The sequence below is a fragment of the Oncorhynchus masou genome, chromosome 33, assembly GCF_036934945.1.
Source record: "Oncorhynchus masou masou isolate Uvic2021 chromosome 33, UVic_Omas_1.1, whole genome shotgun sequence".
Lineage (NCBI taxonomy): Eukaryota > Metazoa > Chordata > Actinopteri > Salmoniformes > Salmonidae > Oncorhynchus > Oncorhynchus masou.
This window is the reverse complement of record NC_088244.1, coordinates 4,253,709-4,268,708: the sequence shown is the minus strand read 5'-3', so window position 1 is coordinate 4,268,708 and position 15,000 is coordinate 4,253,709. Positions and strand designations below refer to the sequence as shown.

Sequence of the window (15,000 nt, the reverse complement as noted above, 5' to 3'; positions counted from 1 at the left end):
GAAAGAGTTGGAGTGAGGTGCCAGACAACACAGAAACGTATGCCTCCGGGACATGAATTACACGGTAATTAACTCACCACCGTCCAGATTCAGAAATCGCCGAACTAGAACTCTGGACCGACAGCACTGTGGACGACTTCCGCGGTCGGAGGGGAGTAGGATGGAGACCCGACGGAGAGAGGAGGTTTCCCTGCGATGAAAACGACCCTCCTCGCCTCTCCAGAAATAACTCCGTGGTCCCATTATTGAACGAGTCCGAAGGCAGAACGAGGATGGGCGGGACAGTGATCACCCCGGGTCTCGGTACGGGGCTAACGTTCCCAACTGCCCCACAGCTCACAGACGTCGGTAGGTTACCGAAGTTCCCATAGCTACTACTAGATGCGGTTGACATCCCGGCCACTGTCGTTCCGATATCATCTCCCGGGAACTCGCCGTGTCGATGATGGGGGTCTCGGTTTCCATGGTCTAACGGTTGAACGGGCTGTCCGTCTAGAGAAATGTTACTAAGGAATAAAAGAGCTGCTTGTCTCCTCCGAGAATCTCTACTTTTCCTCCGGTGTTGTTTATGCGGGTTGGTAGTGTTAGTGAACGGAGTGCAGGCGGTAGCCGCCATTCTCCGGTAGAAGTCAACTGTCAGGACGTTCCACCGCGCCAGGCCAACTCCTTCACGCCCACTAGGGTTTCCATTGGACAACAGCGAATAATATATATATAAAAAAGTATTGCACAAGGTGAAAGCTGATTGGTCTTTCTTGCTTTTGTTAGGAAGCTGAGCGCAACCGGTCAAAACAATTTGAGACAATTTGAGAAAATGAATATGTTTCTAATGGACGCGAATAATGAACTGCAGCTCGGTAGACAACAGGCTTTTACATTTGACAATACAAGCTCTTTTCTCAATAATCCTAAAATAATTTGGTAATATCTGTGACAGATACGAGGCAACATTATTATAGGATGATACAGTGGAGAGATAATTTATCCTCACACACACACACACACACACACACACACACACACACACACACACACACACACACACACACACACACACACACACACACACACACACACACACACACACACGGAAACATACACACACACACACACACACACACACACGGAAACATACACACACACACACACACACACACACACACACACACACACACACACACACACACACACACACACACAACCACTCACACTCACACACACACACACACACACACACACACACACACACATGGAAACATACACACACATACACACACACACACACACACACACACACACACACACACACACACACACACACACACACACACACACACACACACAGACACACACACAGACACACACACAAACACACACACTCACACAGGCACACAGACACACACACACCACACACACACTCACACAGGCACACACACACACACAGGCACACAGACACACACATCCCTAATACACCATTTTACACAAAATACGAAAACATTCTTTATTGCAAAATGTAATATGAACTTGTATTGAAACCAATCATCAGAAACATGGTGAGAAAACATCTAAACCACCAACATCAGTTGGTCTCTCTCCACACTGAACACAGAGCCCAGCCTGTCTCCGGACCAATTACATGACACCAGGCAGGGAGACGTGGTAGGCACAGACAACCCTTGATGATCATAGGCTGTGCAGTCACACAGACAGGAACACACACACACACCCACCCACCCACACCACACACACACACACACACACTGGCAGTGGCTGCAGCCAGGGGACAGAAACTAGGGATTCTGGGAAGGTCAGCAGTGCCACCAGGGAATCTTTGTGTGTGTGTGTGTGTGTGTGTGTGTGTGTGTATGTTTTTTGTGTGTTTTGTGTGTGTGTGTGTGTGTGTCATGCCGTTTGCTGCTTCAGATTCATGTGCAGCAGAGATCATCATCCCTCTTTACGGCTCCTTCAAAACTGGCATCCTATTCCCCCATAGGGACCTGGTCTAAAGTAGTGCACTTCCCCCATAGGGACCTGGTCTAAAGTAGTGCACTTCCCCCATAGGGCCCTGGTCTAAAGTAATGCACTTCCCCCATAGGGCCCTGGTCTAAAGTAGTGCACTTCCCCTATAGGGCCCTGGTCTGAAGTAGTGCACTTCCCCTATAGGGCCCTGGTCTGAAGTAGTGCACTTCCCCCATAGGGCCCTGGTCTGAAGTAGTGCACTTCCCCCATAGGGCCCTGGTCTGAAGTAGTGCACTTCCCCCATAGGGCCCTGGTCTAAAGTAGTGCACTTCCCCCATAGGGGCTTGCTCCAAAGTAGTGCACTTCCCCCATAGGGCCCTGGTCTAAAGTAGTGCACTTCCCCCATAGGGCCCTGGTCTAAAGTAGTGCACTTCCCCCATAGGGCCCTGGTCTAAAGTAGTGCACTTCCCCCATAGGGCCCTGGTCTAAAGTAGTGCACTTCCCCCATAGGGCCCTGGTCTAAAGTAGTGCACTATTTGCAGGAGGAGGACTATCACTGCTCTCTCCCTCTCCATCTACCCCCTCCCTCCCCCTCTCGGTCTCCTCCTGTATCTCTCTCCCCCTCCCCCCTCTCTCTCTCTTTCTCTACCTATCACCTCCCTCCCTCCCTGTAGTAGTGCTAATAGGACTCTGTAGTAGTGCACTACTTTAGACCAAGGCCAATCGGGCTCTGTAGTAGTGCACTACTTTAGACCAGGGCCAATAGGACTCTGTAGTAGTGCACTACTTTAGACCAGGGCCAAGAAGACTCTGTAGTAGTGCACTACTTTAGACCAGCGCCAATAGTACTCTGTAGTAGTGCACTACTTTAGACCAGGGCCAATAGGACTCTGTAGTAGTGCACTACTTTAGACCAGGACCAAGAAGACTCTGTAGTAGTGCACTAATTTAGACCAGGACCAATAGGACTCTGTAGTAGTGCACTACTACAGACCAGGGCCAGTAGGACTCTTTAGTAGTGCACTACTTTAGACCAGGGCCAATAGGACTCTGTAGTAGTGCACTACTTTAGACCAGGGCCAATAGGACTCTGTAGTAGTGCACTACTTTAGACCAGGGCCAAGAAGACTCTGTAGTAGTGCACTACTTTAGACCAGCGCCAATAGTACTCTGTAGTAGTGCACTACTTTAGACCAGGGCCAATAGGACTCTGTAGTAGTGCACTCCTTTAGGCCAGGGCCAATAGGACTCTGTAGTAGTGCACTACTTTAGACCAGGGCCAAGAAGACTCTGTAGTAGTGCACTACTTTAGACCAGGACCAATAGGACTCTGCAGTAGTGCACTACTTTAGACCAGGGCCAATAGGACTCTGTAGTAGTGCACTACTTTAGACCAGGACCAAGAAGACTCTGTAGTAGTGCACTAATTTAGACCAGGACCAATATGACTCTGTAGTAGTGCACTACTACAGACCAGGGCCAATAGGACTCTGTAGTAGTGCACTACTTTAGACCAGGGCCAATAGGACTCTGTAGTAGTGCACTACGTTAGACCAGGGCCAATAGGACTCTGTAGTAGTGCACTACTGTAGACCAGGACCAATAAGACTCTGTAGTAGTGCACTAATTTAGACCAGGGCCAACAGGACTCTGTAGTAGTGCACTACTTTAGACCAGGGTCAATAGGACTCTGTAGTAGTGCACTACTTTAGACCAGGGCCAATAGGACTCCGTAGTAGTGCACTACTTTAGACCAGGGCCAATAGGACTCCGTAGTAGTGCACTACTTTAGACCAGGGCCAATAGGACTCCGTAGTAGTGCACCACTTTAGACCAGGACCAATAGGACTCCGTAGTAGTGCACTACTTTAGACCAGGGCCAATAGGACTCCGTAGTAGTGCACTACACACAACTGAACCAGGCAGTGAGTCTCAGAACAAAGGGATTATCCGGCTGTCCCCATAGGAGAACCCTTTGTGGAATGGGTTCTACCTGGAACCAAAAGGGTTGTACCTGGAACCAAAAGGGTTCTACCTGGAACCAAAAGGGTTCTACCTGGAAATAAAAGGGTTCTACCTGGAAATAAAAGAGTTCTACCTGGAAATAAAAGGGTTCTACCTGGAACCAAAAAGAGTTCTTCAAATGGTTCTCCTATGGAGACAGCCAAAGAAGCCTTTTCGGTTCCAGGTAGTATGAGGATTACACAGGCCACGTCCCAAATGGCCCCCTATTCCCTACATAGTGCCCTTCTTTTGACCAGAGCCCTATGGCCCCCCATTCCCTACATAGTGCCCTTCTTTTGACCAGAGGCCTGTGGCCCCCCATTCCCTGCATAGTGCCCTTCTTTTGACCAGAGCCCTGTGGCCCCCCATTCCCTACATAGTGCCCTTCTTTTGATCAGAGCCCTATGGCCCCCCATTCCCTACATAGTGCCCTTCCTTTGATCAGAGGCCTGTGGCCCCCCATTCCCTGCATAGTGCCCTTCTTTTGACCAGAGCCCTGTGGCCCCCCATTCCCTACATAGTGCCCTTCCTTTGATCAGAGGCCTGTGGCCCCCCATTCCCTATATTGTGCCCTTCTTTTGACCAGAGCCCTATGGCCCCCCATTCCCTACATAGTGCCCTTCTTTTGATCAGAGGGCTGTGGCCCCCCATTCCCTACATAGTGGCTGTCCCTGTGGCTGTCCCTGTGGCTGTCCCTGTGGCTGTCCCTGTGGCTGACTCTGTGGCTGTCCCTGTGGCTGTCCCTGTGGCTGTCTCTGTGGCTGTTCCTGTGGCTGTCCCTGTGGCTGTCTCTGTGGCTGTCCCTGTGGCTGACTCTGTGGCTGTCCCTGTGGCTGACTCTGTGGCTGTCCCTGTGGCTGACTCTGTCTCTGTGGCTGACTGTCCCTGTGGCTGTCCCTGTGGCTGACTCTGTGGCTGACTGTCCCTGTGGCTGACTCTGTGGCTGACTGTCCCTGTGGCTGTCCCTGTGGCTGTCCCTGTGGTTGACTCTGTGGCTGTACCTGTGGCTGTCCCTGTGGCTGACTCTGTGGCTGTCCCTGTGGCTGTCCCTGTGGCTGTCCCTGTGGCTGACTCTGTGGCTGTTTCTGTGACTGTCCCTGTGGCTGACTCTGTGGCTGACTGTCCCTGTGGCTGTCCCTGTGGCTGACTCTGTGGCTGACTGTCCCTGTGGCTGTCCCTGTGGCTGTCCCTGTGGCTGACTCTGTGGCTGTCTCTGTCCCTGTCCCTGTGGCTGACTCTGTGGCTGTCCCTGTCCCTGTGGCTGACTCTGTGGCTGACTCTGTCTCTGTGGCTGACCCTGTGGCTGTCCCTGTGGCTGTCCCTGTGGCTGTCCCTGTGGCTGACTCTGTGGCTGACTCTGTGGCTGACTCTGTCTCTGTGGCTGACTGTCCCTGTGGCTGTCCCTGTGGCTGACTCTGTGGCTGACTCTGTGGCTGTTTCTGTGGCTGTCCCTGTGGCTGACTCTGTGGCTGACTGTCCCTGTGGCTGTCCCTGTGGCTGTCCCTGTGGCTGACTCTGTGGCTGACTGTCCCTGTGGCTGACTCTGTCCCTGTGGCTGACTCTGTGGCTGTCCCTGCGGCTGTCCCTCTGGCTGACTCTGTGGCTGACTGTCCCTGTGGCTGTCCCTGTGGCTGACTCTGTGGCTGTTTCTGTGGCTGTTTCTGTGGCTGTCCCTGTGGCTGACTCTGTGGCTGACTGTCCCTGTGGCTGTCCCTGTGGCTGTCCCTGTGGCTGACTCTGTGGCTGACTGTCCCTGTGGCTGACTCTGTGGCTGTCCCTGTGGCTGTCCCTGTGGTTGACTCTGTGGCTGTACCTGTGGCTGTCCCTGTGGCTGACTCTGTGGCTGTCCCTGTGGCTGTCCCTGTGGCTGTCCCTGTGGCTGTCCCTGTGGCTGACTCTGTGGCTGTTTCTGTGACTGTCCCTGTGGCTGACTCTGTGGCTGACTGTCCCTGTGGCTGACTCTGTGGCTGACTGTCCCTGTGGCTGACTGTCCCTGTGGCTGACTCTGTGGCTGACTCTGTGGCTGTCCCTGTGGCTGTCTCTGTGGCTGTCCCTGTCCCTGTGGCTGACTCTGTGGCTGACTCTGTGGCTGACTCTGTCTCTGTGGCTGACCCTGTGGCTGTCCCTGTGGCTGTCCCTGTGGCTGTCCCTGTGGCTGACTCTGTGGCTGACTCTGTGGCTGACTCTGTCCCTGTGGCTGACTCTGTCCCTGTGGCTGACTCTGTCCCTGTGGCTGACTCTGTGGCTGTCCCTGCGGCTGTCCCTCTGGCTGACTCTGTGGCTGACTGTCCCTGTGGCTGTCCCTGTGGCTGACTCTGTGGCTGACTCTGTGGCTGTTTCTGTGGCTGTCCCTGTGGCTGACTCTGTGGCTGACTGTCCCTGTGGCTGTCCCTGTGGCTGTCCCTGTGGCTGACTCTGTGGCTGACTGTCCCTGTGGCTGACTCTGTGGCTGTCCCTGTCCCTGTGGCTGACTCTGTGGCTGTCCCTGTCCCTGTGGCTGACTCTGTGGCTGACTCTGTGGCTGTCCCTGTGGCTGACTCTGTGGCTGACTCTGTGGCTGTGGCTGACTCTGTGGCTGTCCCTGTGGCTGACTCTGTGGCTGACTCTGTCTCTGTGGCTGACTTTGTCTCTGTGGCTGACCCTGTGGCTGTCCCTGTGGCTGTCCCTGTGGTTGTCCCTGTGACTGACTCTGTGGCTGACTCTGTGGCTGACTCTGTGGCTGACTCTGTCCCTGTGGCTGACTCTGTGGCTGTCCCTGCGGCTGTCCCTCTGGCTGTCCCTGTTGGCTGTCCCTGTGGCTGTCCCTGTGGCTGTCCCTGTGGCTGACTCTGTCCCTGTGGCTGACTCTGTGGCTGTTTCTGTGGCTGACTCTGTCCCTGTTGGCTGTCCCTGTGGCTGTCCCTGTTGGCTGTCCCTGTGGCTGTCCCTGTTGGCTGTCCCTGTGGCTGTCTCTGTGGCTGTCTCTGTGGCTGACTCTGCGGCTGTCCCTCTGGCTGTCCCTGTGGCTGTCCCTGTGGCTGTCCCTGTTGGCTGTCCCTGTGCCAATCTCAGTCTCTTGTGTAGTGTGTGTTTGCATGAGTGTGTTGGTCATGATATTGTGAATAAACATATGGCAAAAAGACTACATTTCTGTTCCACAACGACCCCACCACTCCTTCACAGATAATAATCCTCCTCCTCTATATCTCCCTGACACCCCCCCTGCTCTCCCTGCCACTCCCCCTGCTCTCCCTGACACCCCCCCTGCTCTCCCTGCCACCCCCCATGTTCATGTTGAAATCCCAGGGCCTCGATATCGTGTGTGATGTCACTGATCCTGCGGTTGAAGTCCTGCGAGCCCGAGGGGAGTGACCAGCTGTCGTAACCCCTCACGACCGTTGCCGCCGTACTGCTCATGCTCCGCTTGATCCGGCCGAAGCTGTCCGTCAGAATGCCCCCCTCCCGGATCCCGATTCCTTCTAGGAAGCTCTCGAAAACGCCCACGTCTTTGTCTGGGATGAAGGGACGCATGCCTGGAGGGAAGGGACAGATAGGAAGACAGTCAGACTTAGTGCCTGGAGGGAAGGGACAGATAGGAAGACAGTCAGACTTAGTGCCTGGAGGGAAGGGACAGATAGGAAGACAGTCAGACTTAGTGCCTGGAGGGAAGGGACAGATAGGAAGACAGTCAGACTTAGTGCCTGGAGGAAGGGACAGATAGGAAGACAGTCAGACTTAGTGCCTGGAGGAAGGGACAGATAGGAAGACAGTCAGACTTAGTGCCTGGAGGGAAGGGACAGATAGGAAGACAGTCAGACTTAGTGCCTGGAGGAAGGGACAGATAGGAAGACAGTCAGACTTAGTGCCTGGAGGGAAGGGACAGATAGGAAGACAGTCAGACTTAGTGCCTGGAGGAAGGGACAGATAGGAAGACAGTCAGACTTAGTGCCTGGAGGAAGGGACAGATAGGAAGACAGTCAGACTTAGTGCCTGGAGGGAAGGGACAGATAGGAAGACAGTCAGACTCAGACTTAGTGCCTGGAGGAAGGGACAGATAGGAAGACAGTCAGACTTAGTGCCTGGAGGGAAGGGACAGATAGGAAGACAGTCAGACTTAGTGCCTGGAGGGAAGGGACAGATAGGAAGACAGTCAGACTTAGTGCCTGGAGGGAAGGGACAGATAGGAAGACAGTCAGACTTAGTGCCTGGAGGGAAGGGACAGATAGGAAGACAGTCAGACTTAGTGCCTGGAGGGAAGGGACAGATAGGAAGACAGTCAGACTTAGTGCCTGGAGGAAGGGACAGATAGGAAGACAGTCAGACTTAGTGCCTGGAGGGAAGGGACAGATAGGAAGACAGTCAGACTTAGTGCCTGGAGGGAAGGGACAGATAGGAAGACAGTCAGACTTAGTGCCTGGAGGAAGGGACAGATAGGAAGACAGTCAGACTTAGTGCCTGGAGGGAAGGGACAGATAGGAAGACAGTCAGACTTAGTGCCTGGAGGGAAGGGACAGATAGGAAGACAGTCAGACTTAGTGCCTGGAGGGAAGGGACAGATAGGAAGACAGTCAGACTTAGTGCCTGGAGGGAAGGGACAGATAGGAAGACAGTCAGACTTAGTGCCTGGAGGGAAGGGACAGATAGGAAGACAGTCAGACTTAGTGCCTGGAGGAAGGGACAGATAGGAAGACAGTCAGACTTAGTGCCTGGAGGGGAAGGGACAGATAGGAAGGGACAGTCAGACTTAGTGCCTGGAGGGAAGGGACAGATAGGAAGACAGTCAGACTTAGTGCCTGGTGGGAAGGGACAGATAGGAAGACAGTCAGACTTAGTGCCTGGAGGGAAGGGACAGATAGGAAGACAGTCAGACTTAGTGCCTGGAGGGAAGGGACAGATAGGAAGACAGTCAGACTTAGTGCCTGGAGGGAAGGGACAGGGGAACAGACAGGGGAACACTCAGTCCTAGGAAACAGACAGGGGAACAGACAGGGGAACAGACAGGGGAACACTCAGTCCTAGGGAACAGACAGGGGAACACTCAGTCCTAGGGAACAGACAGGGGAACAGACAGGGGAACACTCAGTCCTAGGGAACAGACAGGGGAACACTCAGTCCTAGGGAACAGACAGGGGAACACTCAGTCCTAGGGAACAGACAGGGGAACAGACAGGGGAACAGACAGGGGAACAGACAGGGGAACAGACAGGGGAACACTCAGTCCTAGGGAACAGACAGGGGAACAGACGGGGGAACAGACAGGGGAACAGACAGGGGAACAGACAGGGGAACAGACAGGGGAACACTCAGTCCTAGGGAACAGACAGGGGAACAGACAGGGGAACAGACAGGGGAACACTCAGTCCTAGGGAACAGACAGGGGAACAGACGGGGGAACAGACAGGGGAACACTCAGTCCTGGGGAACAGACAGGGGAACAGACAGGGGAACAGACAGGGGAACAGACAGGGGAACAGACAGGGGAACACTCAGTCCTAGGGAACAGACAGGGGAACAGACAGGGGAACAGACAGGGGAACAGACAGGGGAACAGACAGGGGAACAGACAGGGAAAGGATGGGATCATGGGAAGACTTAGTGTGTCTCAGGGTATCTATGTGTTATTAGTGTGTCTCTTCTTTCTTCTTCCCTTCTCTCTTTCTTCTTCCCTTCTCTCTTTCTTCTTCCCTTCCCTCTTTCTTCTTCCCTTCTCTCTTTCTTCTTCCCTTCTCTCTTTCTTCTTCCCTTCCCTCTTTCTTCTTCCCTTCTCTCTTTCTTCTTCCCTTCTCTCTTTCTTCTTCCCTTCCCTCTTTCTTCTTCCCTTCCCTCTTTCTTCTTCCCTTCTCTCTTTCTTCTTCCCTTCCCTTCCCGCGTGCAGAGTCTCAATTTGGTGTTTGTCCCATTTTGTGAAGTCTTGGTTGGTGAGGGGACCCCAGACCTCACAACCATAAAGGGCAATGGGCTCTATGACTGATTCAAGTATTTTTAGCCAAATCCTAATTGGTATGTTGAAATTATGTTCCTTTTGATGGCATAGATACCCTTCTTGCCTTGTCTCTGAGAACGTTCACAGCTTTGTGGAAGTTACCTGTGGCGCTGATGTTTAGGCCAAGGTAGGTATAGTTTTTTTGTGTGCTCTAGGGCAACAGTGTCTAGATGGAATTTGTATTTGTGGTCCTGGTGACTGGACCTTTTTTGGAACACCTGAGATTTACTGTCAGGGCCCAGGTCTGACAGAATCTGTGCGTAAGATCTCGGTGCTGCTGTAGGCCCTCCATGGTTGGTGACAGAAGCACCAGATCATCAGCAAACAGCAGACATTTGACTTCGGATTCTAGTAGGGTGAGGCCGGGTGCTGCAGACTTTTCTAGTGCCCGCGCCAATTCGTTGGTATATATGTTGAAGAGGGTGGGACTTAAGCTGCATCCCTGTCTAACCCCACTACCCTGTGTGAAGAAATTTGTGTGTTTTTTGCCAATTTTAACCGCACACTTGTTGTTTGTGTACATGGATTTTATAATGTCGTATGTTTTACCCCCAACACCACTTTCCATCAGTTTGTATAGCAGACCTTCATGCCAAATTCAGTCGAAGGCTCTTTTGAAATCAACAAAGCATGAGAAGACTTTGCCTTTGTTTTGGTTCGTTTGGTTGTCAATTAGGGTGTGCAGGGTGAATACATGGTCTGTTGTACGGTAATTTGGTAAAAAGCCAATTTGACATTTGCTCAGTACATTGAGTAAGTGTACGAGTCTGCTGTTAATGATAATGCAGAGGATTTTCCCAAGGTTACTGTTGACGCATATTCCACGGTAGTTATTGGGGTCAAATTTGTCTCCACTTTTGTGGATTGGGGTGATCAGTCCTTGGTTCCTAATATTGGGGAAGATGCCAGAGTTAAAGATGATGTTAAAGAGTTTTAGTATAGCCAATTGGAATTTTTTGTCTGTATATTTGATCATTTCATTGAGGATACCATCAACACCACAGGCCTTTTTGGGTTGGAGGGTTTTTATTTTGTCCTGTAACTCATTCAATGTAATTGGAGAATACAGTGGGTTCTGGTAGTCTTTAATAGTTGATTCTAAGATCTGTATTTGATCATGTATATGTTTTTGCTCTTTATTCTTTGTTATAGAGCCAAAAAGATTGGAGAAGTGGTTTACCCATACATCTCCATTTTGGATAGATAATTCTTCGTGTTGTTGTTTGTTTAGTGTTTTCCAATTTTCCCAGAAGTCATCTCTCTCTCTCTCTTTTCATCTCTCTCTCTTTTCATCTCTCTCTCTCTCTTCATTTCTCTCTCTTTTCCTTTCCCTCTCTCTCTCTTTTCATCTATCTCTCTCTCTCTTTTCATCTCTCTCTTAATTTCCCTCTCTCTCTTTTCATTTCCCCCTCTCTCTTTTCATCTCTCTCTCTTTTCATCTCTCTCTCTCTTTTCATCTCTCTCTCTCTTTTCATCCCTCTCTCTCTTTTCATTTCCCCCTCTCTCTTTTCATCTCCCTCTCTCTCTTTTCATCTCTCTCTCTTTTCATCTCTCTCTTCCTTTTCATTTCTCTCTCTCTTTTCCTTTCCCTCTCTCTTCATCTCTCTCTCTCTCTTTTCATCTCGCTCTCTTTTCATCTCTCTCTCTTCCTTTTCATTTCTCTCTCTCTTTTCCTTTCCCTCTCTCTCTCTCTTCATCTCTCTCTCTCTCTTTGGGGTGGCAGGGTAGCCTAGTGGTTAGAGCGTTAGACTAGTAACTGCAAGGTTGCAAGTTCAAACACCTGAGCTGACAAGGTACAAATCTGTCGTTCTGCCCCTGAACAGGCAGTTAACCCACTGTTCCTAGGCCGTCATTGAAAATAAGAATTTGTAAGAAACTGACTTGCCTAGTAAAATAAATAAATAAAGGTATTCTCCCTGTTTATTTCTCTCATCAATACAGTCACACACAACAGAAAAAAAGCCTGTGTGTTGTGATAATGCATTGTTCACTCTATAACCTGTTAGTTCATATGCCTCGACACCGTCATCTAAAGGCCGAGACAATAAGAAGACACAGTGGCAGAATCAATTCAACCACACCTTTGTTTCATCACAAAACCGTAGAGAGACCTCTGTCCTGTGAAGTCCACAGAGCATTATTGTACGTAACAAACCGTTACATGATCAAGCAACTTAATGTTTTCGACATTTTCAAACTACTATTTAGTTCAATCAACGTAAGCTAAATATGATGTAGCTGTCCATGGTTCTGATTCCTCTGTTAGCTAATAGAATCCCCATTAGCTGTTGCAAATGCCCGGTGTCCACACAGAACATGAAACATAATACAGAACATTAATAGACAAGAACAACTATAAGGACAGAACTATATCAATATGAATTTATAAAAAGGAACAAATAGCCTACTTATCAATACAACAGTACACACAAACTATGTAGGTCCAATAGGGGAGACGATAAGGACAGAACTATATACATTTTTTTAAAAACGGCTCAAGTAGCCTACATATCACTACATACACACAAACTATCTAGTAGCCTACATATCACTACATACACACAAACTATCTAGTAGCCTACATATCACTACATACACACAAACTATCTAGTAGCCTACATATCACTACATACACACAAACTATCTAGTAGCCTACATATCACTACATACACACAAACTATCTAGTAGCCTACATATCACTACATACACACAAACTATCTAGTAGCCTACATATCACTACATACACACAAACTATCTAGTAGCCTACATATCACTACATACACACAAACTATCTAGTAGCCTACATATCACTACATACACACAAACTATCTAGTAGCCTACATATCACTACATACACACAAACTATCTAGTAGCCTACATATCACTACATACACACAAACTATCGAGTAGCCTACATATCACTACATACACACAAACTATCGAGTAGCCTACATATCACTACATACACACAAACTATCTAGTAGCCTACATATCACTACATACACACAAACTATCTAGTAGCCTACATATCACTACGTACACACAAACTATCTCGTAGCCTACATATCAATACCAATACATACACACTATCTAGTAGCCTACATATCACTACATACACACTACATACATACACACAAACTATCGAGTAGCCTACATATCGCTACATACACACAAACTATCGAGTAGCCTACATATCACTACATACACACAAACTATCTAGTAGCCTACATATCACATATCACTACATACACACAAACTATCGAGTAGCCTACATATCACTACATACACACAAACTATCGAGTAGCCTACATATCACTACATACACACAAACTATCTAGTAGCCTACATATCACTACATACACACAAACTATCTAGTAGCCTACATATCACTACATACACACAAACTATCTAGTAGCCTACATATCACTACATACACACAAACTATCTAGTAGCCTACATATCACTACATACACACAAACTATCGAGTAGCCTACATATCACTACATACACACAAACTATCGAGTAGCCTACATATCACTACATACACACAAACTATCGAGTAGCCTACATATCACTACATACACACAAACTATCTAGTAGCCTACATATCACTACATACACACAAACTATCGAGTAGCCTACATATCACTACATACACACAAACTATCTAGTAGCCTACATATCACTACATACACACAAACTATCTAGTAGCCTACATATCACTACATACACACAAACTATCTAGTAGCCTACATATCACTACATACACACAAACTATCGAGTAGCCTACATATCACTACATACACACAAACTATCTAGTAGCCTATATATCACTACATACACACAAACTATCTAGTAGCCTACATATCACTACATACACACAAACTATCTAGTAGCCTACATATCACTACATACACACAAACTATCGAGTAGCCTACATATCACTACATACACACAAACTATCTAGTAGCCTACATATCACTACATACACACAAACTATCTAGTAGCCTACATATCACTACATACACACAAACTATCGAGTAGCCTACATATCACTACATACACACAAACTATCTAGTAGCCTACATATCACTACATACACACAAACTATCGAGTAGCCTACATATCACTACATACACACAAACTATCGAGTAGCCTACATATCACTACATACACACAAACTATCGAGTAGCCTACATATCACTACATACACACAAACTATCTAGTAGCCTACATATCACTACATACACACAAACTATCTAGTAGCCTACATATCACTACATACACACAAACTATCGAGTAGCCTACATATCACTACATACACACAAACTATCTAGTAGCCTACATATCACTACATACACACAAACTATCTAGTAGCCTACATATCACTACAAACACACAAACTATCTAGTAGCCTACATATCACTACATACACACAAACTAACTAGTAGCCTACATATCACTACATACACACAAACTATCTCGTAGCCTACATATCAATACCAATACATACACACTATCTAGTAGCCTACATATCACTACATACACACAAACTATCTAGTAGCCTACATATCACTACGTACACACAAACTATCTCGTAGCCTACATATCAATACCAATACATACACACTATCTAGTAGCCTACATATCACTACATACACACAAACTATCGAGTAGCCTACATATCACTACATACACACAAACTATCGAGTAGCCTACATATCACTACATACACACAAACTATCTAGTAGCCTACATATTACTACATACACACAAACTATCTCGTAGCCTACATATCACTACATACACACAAACTATCTAGTAGCCTACATATCACTACATACACACAAACTATCGAGTAGCCTACATATCACTACATACACACAAACTATCTAGTAGCCTACATATCACTACCAATACATACACAAACTATCTAGTAGCCTACATATCACTACATACACACAAACTATCTAGGTCCAATAGGGGAGAGTCGTTGTGCCGCGAGGTGTTGTTTTATCTGTTTTTTGAAACCAGGTTTGCTGTTTATTTGGTCTCTATATAATACTGTACACTTT

General features: G+C 48.3%; 3 protein-coding genes across 4 annotated transcripts in view; all 3 read right to left on the bottom strand.

Moving 5' to 3' along the window:
* cables2b (Cdk5 and Abl enzyme substrate 2b) overlaps positions 1-665 on the bottom strand; it is a 72,114-nt gene extending 71,449 nt beyond the window's left edge. Inside the window, exon 1 of the mRNA XM_064956202.1 lies at positions 78-665. Within this exon, the coding sequence (XP_064812274.1) occupies positions 78-616 (539 nt within the window). The 5' untranslated portion in view covers positions 617-665. The remainder of the gene's footprint in view (positions 1-77) is intronic.
* Positions 666-4,074: 3,409 nt separating this feature from the next.
* Positions 4,075-7,054, bottom strand: LOC135527631 (uncharacterized). The gene is made up of 3 exons (XM_064956119.1): positions 6,604-7,054; positions 5,426-6,302; positions 4,075-4,078 (listed from the first exon to the last, which is right to left on the bottom strand). Exons 1-3 carry the CDS (start codon positions 7,052-7,054, stop codon positions 4,075-4,077), a joined length of 1,332 nt encoding a protein of 443 aa, XP_064812191.1.
* ccm2l (CCM2 like scaffold protein) overlaps positions 6,952-15,000 on the bottom strand; it is a 55,685-nt gene continuing 47,636 nt past the window's right edge. For both annotated transcript variants that reach the window (XM_064956200.1, XM_064956201.1), the window contains exon 12: positions 6,952-7,475. In XM_064956200.1, the coding sequence (XP_064812272.1) occupies positions 7,120-7,475 (356 nt within the window). In that variant the 3' untranslated portion in view covers positions 6,952-7,119. The remainder of the gene's footprint in view (positions 7,476-15,000) is intronic.

Bases quoted from the DNA above. Each gene is read 5' to 3' on its own strand.
- LOC135527631 (XM_064956119.1), bottom strand. From the start codon at position 7,054: ATGACCAACACACTCATGCAAACACACACTACACAAGAGACTGAGATT. The intron at 6,303-6,603 runs GTCAGCCACAGA...GGACAGCCACAG, and splicing joins GCCACAGGGACAGCCACAGG to AAACAGCCACAGAGTCAGCC.